Raw genomic sequence first — 17,516 nt, 5'->3', positions numbered from 1 at the left:
AGGAGCAGATGAGACTTGTGTCCTTTTTAACAATCTTTGCTCTGTTCTCTTCCAAGGCTACTACATGTACATCGAGGCGTCGCATATGGTGTATGGACAGAAAGCACTCCTCCTGTCCAGGCCTCTGCGAGGTGTCCCGGGAAAACACTGCCTGACCTTTTTCTACCACATGTATGGAGCAGGAACTGGTCTGCTGAGTGTGTACGTGAAAGAGGAAGGGGACAGGGAAGGGTCTCTGCTGTGGAGAAGAGGAGGCGAGCAGAGCATTTCCTGGCTGCGAGCTCTGATTGAGTACAGCTGCCCGCAGCCGCACCAGGTGAGCTGAAGAGCTGCGCGTCCAACGAGCTTGCGTCTCCGCGTCTGAGGTCCTTCTTTTTCCTTGCTAGCACAAGTACCAAGAGACTATGTTGTCCTTCTTCAGGGTCACAGACAAAAGCAGGATTAGTTTAAGAGTAAACATAATTAACTTTCATGTAGATTAAATCTACACTGTGAATGGGAAATTAGACCGGGACGGAAAGCTTTGGCTATTTCTGCATGAAGTGATTTTTTTGCAATTCAGCGGTGAAAGCGTGTCTATTTTTATCTTGGTACGTTATGAATGTTGAGTACATTTCACGGGTCCTGCAAATCTCCCAAACGAAATTTTCCTTCCTTCTAAGCCTGGTGTTGCCTAATTAGTTGCTGCAGCTGCATCGCTTACTCATCACCCACATGCTCCTCAGGGCTTTTGTTGTAAGGCTCTATTCAAGAGTGGGTATGGGCCAGAGTGGGCTGTTTTTAGCCTCCTCTCTCATCACTGCGTTGACGTGGAAGAAACAGCCTTGATCCCAAGTCCCCGTCCTGCCTCAGCCCAATCGTGGCCTGTAGAACCCTCTGTCCTAGATGATCTTGAGCATAAGGAAGTCTGGACAGCAACAGAAAAGATCTTTTTAAATTCCTGTAGATGAGGTGGAGTGGTCAACACAGCCTAGAGAACAGGGGTAGCCTTCTGATAACCACCAACTTCACCTGCCTACCCTGGGCCAATGCTCCAGAAAGATCTGGGGTGATAGCCTCCCGACTCCTGTTCTTAAAATTGCTCGCAGAGCCAGGCATGATGGCACACATCTGTAATACCAGTACTCAGGAGGCTGAGGCAGGAGGATCACTGTAAGTTTGAGGCCAGCCTGGACTACATAGTGAGACCCTCTCTCAAAAAAATACAAAATATTCTGCAGAACCCTTGAGCAAAGCTTCTTCCTCATTCCTGCTTCTGGCTGATAACCTCATTGGCCAGAATTCCTTAGCTTTAGCCACTGGCTGCCCAGTCTAAGTCCAGTTCTTCCTGGGAAGAAGTTATCCAAAATAAAGGCTTTATGTTGTGTCACCCCACAACTGAAAAATTATTTTTTATATGTGTCCATTGGAAGGAATTAGAAAAGCTCTGGTGGCCGGGATTCAGTGCCATCCAGGGTGCCACACTACTGCATAGCAAATGACAAATGGAACATGTGCCTTTGTCCATGAAAGGCCAGTTAGTGCAACACGAATAAACTGCCTAGAAATTTAGGGAAGAATAACAGCCCCATGAATAATTTTGATAGTGGTATGTCTGTTATGGAAGGATAGTAGATCTCTCAGGAGTGTAATGCAATTTACCCTTATGCAGAGACGTTGGCTTGATTTTTTTAGGACATTCATACTTTTAACCTCACCAGAAGGTTCTCAACACATGATCCAGGTACCAGTGGCATTAGCAACGCCTGTAATGCAAGTTCACCTGAAATGCATATTCTCAGGTGCCACCTCAGAAACAAAGCCTCAGTAACTCTGGAGACCCAGAAATCTGCTTGAATAAGTCCGCCAGGTGATTCTGAGACATCCTAAAGATAATCTTTATAATAGACAAAATGAATCTGACTGGAGGTGGTGCTGGAACATGCATTCTTTCATTTATTTATTGTGGTACAGGGATGGAACCCAGGGCCTCGTGCCAAGCAAGTGCTCTGCTACTGAACTATACCCCCTACCCCAACACAAATATTTTTTAAAACTCTCTGCTCTGGGTCAAGCACATACTTTTCACATACTAGATTTGCTGGGTAGCTGGTCATTTGAAATGTTTTTTGAGCAGTGAGGCATCTGAGGGCATCCGAGGGTTCAAGTCCAAGGGACGTGGGATAATGCGATTTTCTGGAAGAAAGACTCCACACTGTCCCCCTTTGGCTTAGATCAAACAGCTAAGAATCTCCTCTGGACTTAGTGATTCCCTCAGTAGTCCCAAAGAACTGCAGGGGGCCCAGACTGAACTAAGTGTCTAATAAAATGCAGATGTACTCACATACACAAAGATCGGCCATCTCTTATGTGCCAGCCGCCTATAGAGCTCGGAGCTGTTTATATGGTTTTCAGTTGATCTTATACGTTACAGACTGGGGAAAAGATCAGGCAAACCCAGCTGGTTACCTGAGGCTGGTGGTGGCAGGCACAGGGAACAAATAGGGAGTTGTTGGTCAAAGACTACAAAGTTCCAGGTGGATGGGAGGAATTTGAGACCTGTTGCACAGAAGGGTGTTGATAGTCAACAATAATATACTAAACTCGGGGCTGGGGATTTAGCTCAGCGGCACAGCGCCTGCCTGGCAAGCGCAAGGTCGTGAGTTCGATTCCCGGTACTGGAAAAACACACACACACACACACACACACACACACACAATAATAATAATAATAATATACTAAATTCCAGTATCACATAGTAATAATAATAATCTGTGTATTTCAATAATGACTTTCCAATATCTCACCACAAAAATTTTAAGTAAGCAAGACCATAGATACACTAAAGGGTCTGGTTTAATTATTCTGCTTTGTACACATATATCAAAATATCACATTGTACCCTATAAAGGTACATGATTAAGATTTTTCATTTAAAATATATTTTTAATGGAAGGAAGGAAGAGAAGGAGGAAGTCATATAAGTCAGGTGATGTAACCAAAGAAGTATTGGGATAATCAGGGACCACCTTAGAGGGAAAGGTATGAGTTTGAAATTTATTCCAAAAGCAATAGGAAGCCATCAGGTGGCTTTAAAAAGTTAATACACTCTGACTGCAAAATGATCACTCCAGCTGCCATGTAGAAAGCATACAGCAGTGGGCAAGGAGACCTGGGAAGAGGAGTGGTGGCTGGGCTAGGTAACAGTGATGAGATGTTGTCAGAAGCCCAGAGGACTTCAAATATGTACAATGTGGAGTTGGAGTGAAACGGAAGTCCAGGTGACTCCACAGTTTTTGGCCTGAGCAGTTGCTACAGTGAGCTGAGATGGTGGGCTGGGGATATAGCTCAGCAGCACACGTGCCTGCTTGGCAAGTGCAAGGTCCTGAGTTCAATTCCCGGTACCACAAAAAAAAAAAAAAAACCAAACTGAGATGCTATCCATGAAGATGAAGAAAACTCAGCAGAGATTTGGACTAAGGGCAGTGTGTGCACGAAGGAAATCGATGTGTTTTGGGGACATGCTATGTTTTTTTTTATATACTGGAAATGAAGTGGGCATGTCCAGTGAGCAATAAATGAGACTGGAGTTCAGGGCAGAGAACAGAGTGAGGGAATTGAAGCGTACCTTGTCAGTGAAGGTGAGCAGGTGCAGACGGGGCTTGGAATGCTGTAGTATTGATGCCATTGGAGGCTGGTTCTATGGGGAAAATATGTGCATGTCCTCATAAAGACCTGCCAATCATCAGATTAGCCTTGTGGGAGGGGTACATCAAAGGCAAAAATCTTAATCATTCTCTTTCCCAAGGGATTTGTTGAGGTGCTAGGCAGAAATCTGACTCACTACTGATCAAAAGCACAAAATCATTCTATTTCCTTTAATTACTTTCCTTATCCTTCCCCTTCTGTTTTTAGATATTCTCTGCCCTGCTTTCTTAGATTTTGATGTCACTGAAAGAAAGTACTAGACAAGTTCTCAGCTCACTGAAATATTTACATTCATCAGATCATTCATTATACTGCTGGACGTTTACTACAAATTCCTTTTTTTGTTTGTTTGTTTTTTTTCCGGTACCGGGAATCAAACTCACTACCTTGTGCTTGCCAGGCAGGCACTGTGCCGCTGAGCTAAACCCCCAGCCCCTACTAGGAATTCCTCTGGGCTGGGTACTCACAGGAATACGAAGAGCCACCTCTCCAGACTGTTTCCTCATGATTCGCTTAGTCTTGGTGATTTTTCCCCGGAGTTCCCAGACTAAAAGAAATACGTAGTTCCATTTATTAAATGTTAGGTCCCAACACCAGATAAATGTCTTTGTCCTAATGACTTACCAGCCATTTGAAAGAAAAAATGTTCAAATTGAAAGAAAAAAAATTTAAATCTAATTCTTAAATGACCATGGTTATTTACTAATAGACTACATATACCTATTGAGCACTGCACAGCTTCTCAAACTTTGGAAAAAGGTTAGATACACCACCTTCATGTGATGTTCTATACTGATTTTTACATGGTATTTGCTTCTAATTATAACACTCAAAAAACAGCTTTATAAAGATGTTAGCTGGGCATGGTGGCATATGCTTGTAATCCCAACTCCAAAGGAGGCTGAGGCAGGAGGGTAACAAGTTTAAGGCCAGCTTGGGACCCTTTGCAAGACCCTGTCTCAAAATAAAAAACAGAGGGCTGGGGATTTAGCTCAGGAGCACAGCGCCTGCGTGGCAAGTGCAAGGTCGTGAGTTCGATTCCGAGTACCAGAAAAAAACAAAACCAAAAAAATAAATAAATAAAAATAGAAGGGACTGGGGTTGTAGTTCAGTAGTAGAGCACACCTGGGTTCAATCAGTAGTACCATAAAAAATAAGTAAATAAACAAACAAGATAAAATGTTATAGCCAGGCGTGGTGGCGCACACCTGTAATCCCAGCACTTGAGAGGCTGAGGCAGGAGGATCATTATGAGTTCAAGCCCAGCCTGGGCTACACAGTGAGCTCAAGGCCAGCCTGAACTGCATAGTGAGACCCTGTCTCAAAAAGACAAAAACAAAAAAAAATGTTACAAAAGGAGTATAGTTTTATTTTGTTTTTAAGGAATATAGGTCAACCTAATGTTGAAATTTAAATGATCCTGAACTGGGTGCTCACGCAATGTCTTCTGGATGTTGAATATTGCTGTGTTTCCCTTGAAATTTCAAACTATCCGATAGCACTGTAAATGCAGTTGAGTGTCTCAGCCCATAGCTTGGGAACCAAGAACATATTTTCTTATTTAATCTTATATTTATTTGTTCTGTTTATCCTATAAATAACTAATTATTCATCAGCTACTATATGCTATTTTTGGTAAATCCTAAAGCACAAAAATAAACCAAATGAATCTCATCAATGTAGAAAAAGAAGATACGTTGCTACATATCTATAAATACAATGGGTATACTACACTGCTATAAAATGGGTGTCACTGAGGTATAAAGACACTTAAAGGAGAAGGTTTTATGAAATCAAATATTTGGGGGCTGGGGATTTAGCTCAGCGGCACAGTGCCTGCCTGGCAAGAGTGAGGTCATGAGTTCAATTCCCAGTATTGGAAAAAAAAAAATTTTGGCCAAATCATAGATCATTCAGAGTATAATTCTTTCAGAATTTTTCTGTTACTTTTCACTGCAAAGTTGGAGGTTAAAGAAGAGATTTTATTGTTGTTCTAAAACCAAAACATTTATTAACTGTACTCAGATATCCTGCCACCTAGACATGTTAGGGTATGTTTTCCCCCTTTTCTTGCCATTTGTTTGGATTTTTTTGTTTAGGGTTGAATATTAATCAGTGTTTTCCAGAGAAACAGAACCAATAGGCTACTGGATGGATGGATGGATGGACAGACAGCTGGACAGACAAAAAGACAGACAAGGTTTACTATAGGAATTATCTTGTGAAATTATGGTAGTTGAGAATTCCCATGATATGTCAAGCAAGCTAGAGAACTAGGAAAGTTAGTAGCATAGATTAGTCTAAGCCGGTAGGCCTGGAATTGGGGGACCAGTGGTATAACTCTTAGTGCGAGGTGAAAGGACTAAAAAGCTGGGAAGGCCACTGGTATAAGTCTCAGAGTCTGAAAGCCTGAGAGGTTGGAGTTCTGATATCCAAAGGCAAGAGAAGAAGGATGCCCTAGTTCTGAAAGAGATAGTGAGTTCACCTTCCTTGGACTTTTCTTGTACATGGCTCTCCATAGATTGAATGCGCTCACCTATGTTGGTCAAGGACGGATCTTTCTTAGTCCACTGATTCAAATGTCAGTCTCTTCCAGAAACAGCCTCATAGGCATAACCAGAAATGCTTTCTTTACCAGCTATTTGGATGGCCTTAGCCAATTAAATTCACACCTAAAAGTCACCATTCCAGGTCTTCAGAATTTTTATTAACTTTATTTTGCCACATGTTTATCATTAAAGCTTCTTTGAGTCATTAATTTCAAAACAGTTATTATTCAGTTTATATCCTTATTTATGGCTGAGCATGGTGGCACACACCTGTAATCCCAGCACTTGGGAGGTTGAGCCAGGCAGGATTGCATGAGTTCAAGGCCAGCCTGGGCTACTTACGCAAGTTCAAAACCAGCCGTAACTGCATAGAGAAACCCTATCTCAAAAGACAAAAATAAATAAATAAATAAATAAATACTGATTTAATTTAGAGCAATTTAAATGAAATTAGTTTAAGAGATTTCTCTTGTATTTAAATCATAATCTAATCCAATGGGAAGTTATTTGCTCATAAAATAGGTAGAGCAAATATGTCTTCTGGACAAGTTTCACTTCACTCCAGCCACTCTATAGTACTTGGAAGTTTATTACTGTTAGGGTAGCCTTAGTCCTGGAAATCTGTTTTTCCTCGAACAGGAATACTTGATCAGTTGTTTTCTTTTCAGATCCTAAAGTTATGAAACTGGGCTGGGGATATAGCTCAGTGGCATAAGTGCCTGCCTGGCAGGTACAAGTGCTGAGTTCGATTCCTGCTACAAAAAAAAAAAAAATAGCTAAAGTTATGAAACTGATTTCCTTGCCCCCCTGGACTGTGTTTTTGATGTTATGGGTCTCATCAGTCAAATTAAATATTTCCATCTGGCACCAGTGTCCAAGGTGGATTTCTGGAGAGCCTAAGGAAACGTGTCTCCGGGCTTCTCACATTCGCAGGTGCTGGGATGCTGGAGTAAAGTGTTCTAAGAGGGGAAGGGAAACCAAGTTAACAGTAAGAAACATTTCTAGATAAGCACCTCTAAAGAGATGTCTAAAGAAAGAGATCTGACTCTCCAAGCCTCTAGGAATTTACTATGGATTTCTTTAAATACCAAGTAAATGTATTTCTGTGCCTAAATTTGGATTAATTATGTCATGTTTTCTTTAAAGGGGCCCTGAGAGCTATCTAAGCTTCCAAACCCCTCACATATAGATCAGTCCTAACCGGCATAGTTTAATCTGATGACTGTTTCTAAATTCAAACTTCATTTTTTTCTTTAGATAATTTTTGAGGCTACTCGAGGAGTGTCAATAAGAAGTGATATTGCCATTGATGATGTTAAATTTCAGGCAGGACCCTGTGCAGGTAAATAATATTTTTTTCCAATTATATATGCTTGATTGAGAAAGATTTTGCCATGTAGTGTCAAATTACAGGAATGTAAATTGAATACATCTTGTGTAATAAAAAGAGAAAACACTTTATTATCTGTCTTTCCTAACAGAAATGGAAGATACAGCTCAACAATCATCAGGATATTCTGAGGATTTAAATGAAATTGAGTATTAAGAAATGATCTAAATTGGATTAACTAAACAAAAGCTATACCTCTCTTCAATCAAAATGAAAACAAATGAATACTGGACAGTCTGAATCATAAGTTATAAAATGATTTCACAGCACCCCTTTTCATTACTTTTGCAAAAAATACTGACTCAGGGCTTTTTTTGCATTTGACAACTGTTACTAGACGTACAGGCTGATGGTTTTACATAGATCTTCATTTTGGTACCACTTGAAAATACAAATGCACTATATTGTAGGCATTTTAAAGCACACAAATAAAGGGCACAATCAAAATGAATGTGCTCATTTTATCTGCATTCAGTGAATGTACTGGGAGAAGAATAGGTTTTGTGGGGCTTTTTAAAATTTCAAGTATTATAAATAATTTTAAATAAACAATGTGGAGTGTCAGTAGTATCGTGAAGAATGAATGCAGTTTTCATTGTAACTAGTTAGTCTGGAAAAATAAAGTTTTATTTTCTATGTTTTATTCATAGAAATGGAGTATTAATTTTTAATCCTTTCACCATATGTGATAATAAAGGATCTTTCATGCAGTCCAAGGGTAAGTCAGTATTAATTAATGCTGTATTACAAAGCAATGCTACCTTCTTCATTCTCCCTTTGAACTACTTTTGAAGTCACAAGGAGCACATGAATAGAAATTGCACTCTTTTTTATAAAGCAAGCTTGAAAATGTTTATACACACATACCCAATATTTTTTATAAACTTATTAAACAACTTGACTAATTTTTACATAAATATTTTGGTAAGGTTGTTAGTGATATGACTTCAACCAGATATGCTAAACTACTGCTTTTTAGTTTTTAGAGAATTATATCTATTTATGTATATTTGCATATCCAAATGGCTATTGTGAAATGATAAAATTATCTAATAAAAGATAATTTGAAAAATTATTCACGAGTAGTTATTTCTCCATTAGATGTCTTTATCAGAATATTGTCTTCAAGTAATTGCAGAAGCCCGTTATTCTCATGTAGTTGAGAGTTTGCCACTACAAGAGAGTTAAATCCCATACCTGAATCTGTTCAGAGCATTATACTTCTTTGAATGCTACATTACTCAGAAAACAAAAAAATGCTCAACTAATTGGATAAATGTCCTGAAGTTTGTGGAGAAAAAATAAATTCATTTTATAATAAAACAGAATTGTATTAGATCCTTCCCTCTTGTGACGATTACCCACAGTAGGGAAATTCCTAGGGAGAGTTGCAACTTTGAGGAAGAGTTCAAGATATTGACCGATTCAACTACATATTAAGGAGCATATTTTCCCTAATGTGTTCTTTCTACCCCAGAGCTATAATTATATTTGCTGAATAAAGAAAGGAATCCTGTCTCTCCAGGACTAACATGTGAATGTGGGTGCCTAGTAAGGTACAGTGATTGCTGATAAATGGAATCATTCAGTAGCCCCTGTGGTGATGACATAAATCCATAGCAATATAGCTAACATTGGTTGAATACTTACTATTTTCTGATATTATACAAAGAGCTTTACATAAATTTGCTCATTTAATCCTGACAACAGCTCATGAAGTAGATTCTACTGATAGTTTCATTTTTTTTTTTTTTTTTTTTTTGGTTTTGATTTTTTTCCGGTACAGGGAATCGAATCCACAACCTTGTGCTTGCCAGGCAGGCACTGTGCCGCTGAGCTAAATCCCCAGCCCATGATAGTTTCATTTTAGAAATAGGGAAACTAAATCTGTCCAGGATCAATGGATCAATGGCCAGGGCAGGGCTTCACCCTGAATCTGTTGCATTGCCAAACCTGTGTTCTAATCCTTAGGAGGTGAGCTCCTGAATCTGCTAGCCCTCCTCCCAGTCTCATCTGTAGGATCAATTTTAAATCTAGCCAAAGCTTCCAAGATTCCTTCTTTCTGAGGGGATTTATTGGCTATCAAATTCCTCCAAATTTTTCCAAACCAGGAATACTACACCAGCTTTGGTAATTGGGGAAAAAAATGGAATGAGATGCTGAGTTTTATTAACTTAGGGCAGAAAGGAAAGAGATAATTATTACCAGCCGTTGCTAAGAAACAACCTGACATTCCTATAAGAGCAAAAACGAGATAAAAAGTGAGCTGATTAACTGACATTCCTTCATATGCTCCTTCTGCAGGATTTAATTTTCTTGGAGCTTCTGTTCCTCTCCAGATTGCCATTGGCATTATTTTTTAACTGTATTTCACCTGGATGAAAATATAGACAGATGTTACACATAGAATAATTTTATCAGGTTTGGGAATGCCCAAGGGAAAGGCATATTGGTTAAGAGTTACTACTTAGCAACTTAAACCCAGTATTTGCTTTTATCACAACTCTCAGGAGCACCTAAACACCCAAGCACCTCAAGTAGAAACCACCTTCTCACACAGATTGCTTTTTCTCTTATAATTTTCAGTCTGTGGTAGAAATCATTTATGCACAGAAGGAAGGGAAGGAGAAGATACTGAGAAAAAGATGTACTTCTGATGCAGGATCAGGTGTGACGTAGAAGAAAAGGTTCAGAAGAAAATTTCCTGGGAAATCCATATTTCAGGCATTTCAAGGAGCATAGTGGTTACAAAGATGCTCACAGAAGTGTGAGGGAAATAGACATATAAATTGTAAGGCTCAGTTTGGACGTGACTCTCCCAATACCCAACCTGTCTGCAAGCAGAGGCATTGCTCTCAGCTCAATACTGGTGCCTTTGGCAAACATGGGATGTTGTAAAAGATATAAGATGGAATATGGAATCTAAGATGAAACCATGGGGGCTGGGGATTTAGCTCAGGGGCACAGCACCTGCCTGGCAAGCACAAGGTTGTGAGTTCAATTCCTGGTACCAGAAAAAAGCCCCAAAAAAAAAAAAAAAAAAAAATGAAAACATGACATCTAGACACCTAAGCATGCACATGCCTCAAGGACTTTGCCCACTGAGGCACAAAACTTTCAAAGAACTTTGACCACTGAGGTTTATTAAGATCTTCCCACCTAATGTCCTTTGCCTTCTTTCAAACCCTATAAAAAAAGCCTGCTTCTCTTTGCTCCCTACAGATAGCCTTTAAACCCTCTGTCTGCCTGTGCCCAGGCGCAATAAATTCCACACCATGTTGCCTTTACACAAACCTGGTGATCTCGGCTGGTCTTCGCCTTGCACTGTTCCTTACATGAATTAGCAACACACTTCAGAGCACTAAGCACAATGTGTAGTACAGGGTAGCACAGGAAGGCCTGGAAAGCCTGACCTAGGAGGGGAGGGCAAATCTGGAGAAGGCAGTAAGGTTCAGCAGAGGCCCATTACTCAGAGGTGGGGACTCTTGTTTTCTTCTTACTCTCTGACAGCTAAGATTTGGATGCCCTGATTTCTCATTCTCATGCGGGGAACATGTTTCCCATAGAACTTAACCAGAACTGGAAAAACAGTGTTCATAATTGGTGATTCTAATGTTCCTGCATTTCATCATGTGGACTGCTCCAAAGAGTTCATAAAGAATATTAAGTGCAGTTTCTGGATTTGGGCTTTCTCTGTTTAAATTCTGGCCCTATCACTTACAAGCTTTGTTACTGAAAGGAGTCATTTATAGCTTCTGTGACTCTGTCCTAGTGTGCAAAATAGGAAACAGATCTCTTAAAATTGCCATAAAGATTAAATGAGAGTGACACATCTAAGTACTTGCAACAGTCTCCACATACAAAACTCACTCTAGTTTATATTATAAGGTCTCGGCGAAATCTCAGATAAATACCAGTTATTTTTTATGTATTCCTTTTCTAAAAAGGAATTGTGAGTTTATAGTGCCATCTTAAGGATAAAGCAACCATATAATCTTGTCATTTCATCATCCTTTTCACTATTACTAAGCAGTGTAAGACTCATTTTAACCAAGATCTGGGCAGTGACCGACCCCCTGCCTCCTTGTTCCTCCCACTCGGCTGTTTGCCATTATTAATGACTCTTCCGCACCCCATGCCTACCTCCCCCAAGCACAATTTATCATGCTAACCCTAACCTCTTGGTTATATAGCCATTTTCTCAAAAATGGTCTACTGTTGGGGACCAGGCTACGTGATAGATTAATGGGGGTCAAACTACAGGTCCCCACAGTCTCGAGGCAGACAGACGTGGACTTGCTTCAGGAATAGGGAGGTTTTTTCAGAAGGCTGCAGGCTTCCTACCTGAGTGGGATTTAATTGTAATCCCCTAACCCCAGCTCTTGAGGCAGGATAACATCTGCAGAGGACAACACAAAGAAAGGTGTGGGGAAGGATGTTAACTTGTCTCCTTTGTGATGCCAAACTTGTTCCTTCTCCTACTACCTCTTTCTTACATTGCTGGCCCAGGAAAATGATACCACACGCCCCCAGCACTGCTCACTGGCTAATGAAAGAAGTGGGCCGGCCAGCGAGGTCTTTGTCTTTGCCCAATCTGAAGCACTGATCTCCCGGTCACCTGAACCGGCAAATTTCTCTTTGTCTTTCTTTATCACGCACCATCTCCCCCTGGCAAGCCACCAAGGGTCCGATCAGCCCCAAGTAGCCCCTTATTCAGATTAAACAGTCCTGAAATGTTAAAACAACAACATCGACAATGTAGTAGTCTGTAAAAAAGCAGGTAGATGTTTCTTGGTTTTTTTTTTCCCGGTACCGGGAATCGAACTCACAACCTTGCGCTTGCCAGGCAGGCGCTGTGCCGCTGAACTAAATCCCCAGCCCCCAAAGCAGGTAGATGTTAAAAGAAAGCAAATAAAATTTGAGAGCACACACACACACACACACACACACACACACACATGCACACAAGGCAAAGAGAAACAGCCAATTAGGATATCTAATAGAGATAACTGGCAGACTGGAAAAAAGGTAATAACTGTTAGGTCCTTTACATTGTACCCTACCCAACTTAAAAAAAACTCCACAACCAGTCTGTTCAAAGAGAAAGCCCCTCACTCAGCTTGAGAGACTAACGTAAATCTGTTTATCAGGATGGCTCCCAGGCCTAGTTCTCAGGCTTACAGGAAACCTCGAAGGTCATGCTGTAAATCAGCAACATGCCAGTGTCCTCCTGTACTTCCCTCCCCCAGAGGGACTGCCCTCACCAATCACGCCTGAAAAACTTAAATTTTCCACTTTCCTCAGTTGACTTTCCCCTACCACATCTAAAGTAACCTATAAAGTAGGCTCCCTTTCTTTATTCAGTGCCAAGGGCTTTTTCGCCCTTGGCCAGGTTGCACTCAGCCTAAAATAAAGATATTGCTATTTGCTTCAATCTTGCCTGTCCTGGTGGTCTCATTTGCTACTCAGGATCTAACCTGGCAATAACCAAAATGCAGTACAAGGGATAAAGAAATAAGAAATATTAAGAAAAAGAGAGAGTGAATGAGAGATCTAATTTATTAAAATATGAGCTCTAGAAAGGAGAGAGGTACTATTCGAAGAGAGATTATGCAATACTATTTCAGAATTAATCATAGATAAAGAATTAAGATCATGAAGTCCAATTAATTCTAGGTGATACAAATAAAAATCAGTCTAGACTTAGAAACATCATTATAAAAGTATAGAATACCAAAAACAAACAGATTTTAAATGTAACCAGGATGAAAAGATAAATGAGCTACAAAAAAAAGAAAATTAAACAAAATCAATTCATCAATAATGAAGTATTGATACAGGATCATAAAAACTCCCAACCTGAATGATATCTGGGACAAGTTCATGTTCTTTAAAATGAAAGAATGAATTTTAGGAACAACGGAGGTTAAGAGCAAAATATATTTATTGAGGGAAAGAAAGCTTCTGTCCAAGAGAGTGATAGAAGCGGGGCCCGAGTGGGTTACCCAAGACTCTGTCTTTTCTAGGGACTTTTAATAGAGCAAAACCACGAGGTGAGGCGGGTCCAAGGTAGGGAAAAAATGGACAAAACTATATTCAGCCAATAAGAATTGTTCAGGTAAAATTGATTAAATTGGGATCAAATGGGGAAGCCAGTCACACAAACTGGCATGAATACAAAACAGGGGCTTTTCTTGTAAGGGATTGGGTCAAGGACTTTTCAAGGTGATTGCTACCTATTTAGAATATGAATCCCTGATGTCCATCCCTAGGGAGGTATGTGGGTGTATTTGTTTAGTCTTTGGTCTTGAGATCTGGCCTGAAGCAAGCACCACCTCTCCATTTATAAGGTATCTTATCTTCCATACTGACTCCTTCCAGGGCCTGGCCCTGTCTCACTGCCTATAATATTTCTATCTAATTCAGCTGCCTATAACAGTATCAAAAGACAAAACTACAACAAATTTGAAAATTTTAATTGGTTGTACCTATGATTCTAAAATTGAGTAACACCTCATTCCATAAAATAAATGTCTGGGTGGGCTGAGCAGAAGAGTTTAGCTTTACGGGCAGAAATGGCTGATGAAAACTGAAACAGAAAATAAAATGTGAATTAGTAATTTATTTTCTTTTTTTTGAGACAGAATCTTACTCTGTACTTCAGGCTGGGTTTGAACTCATTATATAGCCCAGGCTGGCCCTGACCTCATCGTAATCCTTCTGCCTCAGCCTCCCGAGTGCTGTGAGATATGTGCCAACATGACCATCTGAATTGGTCACTTCTTTTTCTTTTTCTTTTCTTTTTGAGACAGGGTCTTGCTATACAGTTGAGGCTGGCCTTGTACTCACTATGTTGCCCAGGATGGCCCCAAACTCCTGGCAATCCTCCTGCCCCAGCCACACAAATACTAGCATTAAAGGCTTGCACCATCATATGTGGCTGAACTGATCATTTCAAAGATACTTTCCTTGAACTGCTGGGACAGGGAAACAATAATTTTAAAAAATGACTGCATGGCTAACATCGTTACTTCTGGTTTTTCTTTTCTTTCTTTGTGTGTGTGTGTGTGTGTGTGTGTGTGTGTGTTAAGAATTAAAGCACAGAGAACTTAATTATCATTTTCATTAAATTGCCCTACTTGGGAAATTTGGCTGTTAGCTCCCCCCCGCCCGATTTACCAGAAGATCAGATACCTTCATTTTGATTTGGTGATGTGAAATTTTAGTACGAGTGACTTCGTTTTCATTTTCAGTCTAGTCTTTTGGGACCTACTACAGGACAGTGGTCCAAAACAACGACCTATTCTAATTATTTAAAAGAAGGAAATAACATAATGGTCGAATAAAATCTCTAGAATACTGAGAACACTAACATCAGTTGGGAATGTCATTCCTCAAGAATGAGGACAAAATAAAGACATCAGGTAAACAAATCATATTTTCACATATGTACACATGGGTATGTGTATGTATATGTATTACTATAAATATATTTTTTTCATTTTAGCAGTCTTTAATTAAAATTGTATATAAGAGGGCTTTATTCCTGTGTCTTCTTCATTGTTTCTTTCTTCTATTTGCCCTTATCCTTTGCTACTATGTGAGATTTGGCTCTCCATTCCAGGATCTTCTGGGAGTCTTTGTCCAGTCCAAGCCTAGTGCTAACTCCCTTGCTGGGGCAAATTCCCACCTGGACCGTTGTGCCATTTGCTTTCTCCTGCTGCACCCATTCAGTGTAGATAACATACTTCTTCTTGCAGACCTAGACTACTTTGCCAATCTGTTGACCTTTATGGCGTCCTCACACAGCCTGAACCTCATCACCCTTTTGGATGGGCATGGACTGTTATATTTCCGTCTCAGCTCTTTGGAAAGAAGGAGGACATAATCTTTCTGCAAATATAGAAAGATGCATTAAAATGCCTTTTATGGTTCTTGCTTTGGTCTGAAGTCACAAAAAAGACTGAACTTCATTTTGGCCGCTGCAGCTCCAGCAATGACTGCAGAAGGAAAGAGGTCTACACATTGCTTCCGGTTCTGCAAATTCACCTATACACACATATGATACTAAAAATACCACATATCAAAATTTGTGGGATGTAGCTAAATTAATATGTAGAGAGAATATTATCACTTTAACTTAAAACAGAAAAAAAAAAAAAAAAAACAAGAAAACATTAAGCTAAGCAGCCAACTCAAAAAGCTAGGAAAAAAATGGATGAAATCTAAAAAGAATAGAAAAGAAGTGTTGGGACTCAAACAAAATGCCCCAAAGTGTGGCACTTTGGCATGATGAATACTTTGAATTAAAGAAAATGTGGAAGGCTCAGAAATGGCTTTAGAACCAAGTTTCTGAGCTGTCCTTGGGTTGCTTGTCCTTCTCTCTCCCCTTAAATTCAGGGAGGAACTTTCTCTGAAGTTCTCTTATTTACCTAAAGATAGATCCATAAAAAAGAAGTTATAAGTTTGGCATCATAGTGCACATCTTTAATTCCCGCACTGGGAAAGCTGCGACAGGAGGAATGAAAGTTTGAGAGGAGCCTGGGCTACATGGCAAGTTCCAGTTCAGCCTGAGTGAGAGATTCTGTTTCAAAAATAACCAAAACCAAAGCAAAAACATGAATCCTCTCCCCTCAAAATCTCATCAGTTGGGGAAGATTAACTCATAGGACAGGAGAAACCACATGCAGGCATGTTACTGGTTTGTGGTCCCAGGAATAATTCCTTCCAGGTTTTTGGGCTCCTGAAAAATTGAAGAAGACACACTGAAAAGGTAGTGGGGATGTACATTTATTGTGTAACAAAAAATGCTCCCCTCCCCGCTAATATACTTCAGTTTCTTAGTTGCCCAGGTAATAGTTCCTCTTGCAATTCCAGTTGCTTCTGTCTCCTAGAAACGGCTGGTCTACTGTGATTCATAGCTAGTCACTATGAGCCAATCAAAGACAGCCAAGTACTCTACCTCTGTACTTCTCCTTTGCAATCCCATAAAAACCTCCCTCCCTAAGCCTTCGGGGACTGATATTTTGGTGATGATCCTGATCAGTGCCCATGAATGTAAATAAATCTGCCTCCGAATCCTGGGTGTCATTTTGGTGTTTCTGTTTGCTGTAGCAATTGAAGGTTGAAGCGACATACACTCAGCAGAGTAAGAACAGGCCAGTGAACAGGCTCACAGCAGCCCCGAGGCTAACAGGGGTCTTCTGTATCAAGAATTGACTTCTCCCTCAGCAAATAAGGCATTTTGGACCGTTGTCGTATCAAAAACTCACTTGGTCTCCAGATACGAACTGCCCTATCAAAGACTTGCTTGGTTTTGTCCCAGGTGTAAGTGAAGAATTGAAAATAGCACATTTCCGATTGATCCCACGCATGTTCTGCTCATGTACCCTGGATTTCATGACTTTGACAGGTTATCCTCATTTTATTAACCAGCTTTCCCCAGCTCTGTTCTCCTACCTCAGTTCCCCCTGAGACACATAATCCTCATAATTCTTTATGGTGTGCTGAGGGAGTGGAGGCTTTTAGCTTCAAGCAGCTGCTTCCTGCTGAAAGAGGCTGTAGGCCCTACCTACTGGGGATTATGTGCTCTGTGACTACTTTGGAATATTGGGGTTTCACAGCTGGGCTGGAAGGAACCTTTCAGAAGACAATGAGAAAAGAATTAGTGCCTGTATGTCAAGAAGTGCTGAGCTACCTGTTCCGTGGAAGAATGCTTGGTGGATTTGTCAGGAGAGTCATGGACTGTAGTGTGGATCATCACTGGCAGCCTTGAATGGATAAACTTGAATATCAGGCTGAGGAGGCAGAGGCCAAATATAAAAAAGAGCAGGCCAGACTATTTCCTGCTCTTTCTTAAGAAGTGGACTAGGACAGATCCAGCAACTAG

General features: G+C 40.3%; 1 protein-coding gene and 1 pseudogene across 1 annotated transcript in view; one reads left to right on the top strand and one right to left on the bottom strand.

Annotated features, from left to right (window-relative positions):
• The window catches only part of Mamdc2 (MAM domain containing 2), a 180,824-nt gene extending 172,125 nt beyond the window's left edge, over positions 1-8,699 (top strand). Inside the window, exons 12-14 of the mRNA XM_005388556.2 lie at positions 57-316; positions 7,495-7,579; positions 7,719-8,699. Coding sequence (XP_005388613.1) covers positions 57-316; positions 7,495-7,579; positions 7,719-7,783 — 410 coding nt within the window. The 3' untranslated portion in view covers positions 7,784-8,699. The remainder of the gene's footprint in view (positions 1-56; positions 317-7,494; positions 7,580-7,718) is intronic.
• Positions 8,700-15,167: 6,468 nt separating this feature from the next.
• On the bottom strand, positions 15,168-16,981 carry LOC106148959 (annotated as a pseudogene).
• Between the last annotated feature and the right edge of the window lie 535 nt (positions 16,982-17,516).

Source organism: Chinchilla lanigera, unplaced genomic scaffold (genome assembly GCF_000276665.1).
Source record: "Chinchilla lanigera isolate Chin_1 unplaced genomic scaffold, ChiLan1.0 scaffold00033, whole genome shotgun sequence".
Lineage (NCBI taxonomy): Eukaryota > Metazoa > Chordata > Mammalia > Rodentia > Chinchillidae > Chinchilla > Chinchilla lanigera.
This window is presented reverse-complemented; position numbering and strand designations above follow the sequence as displayed.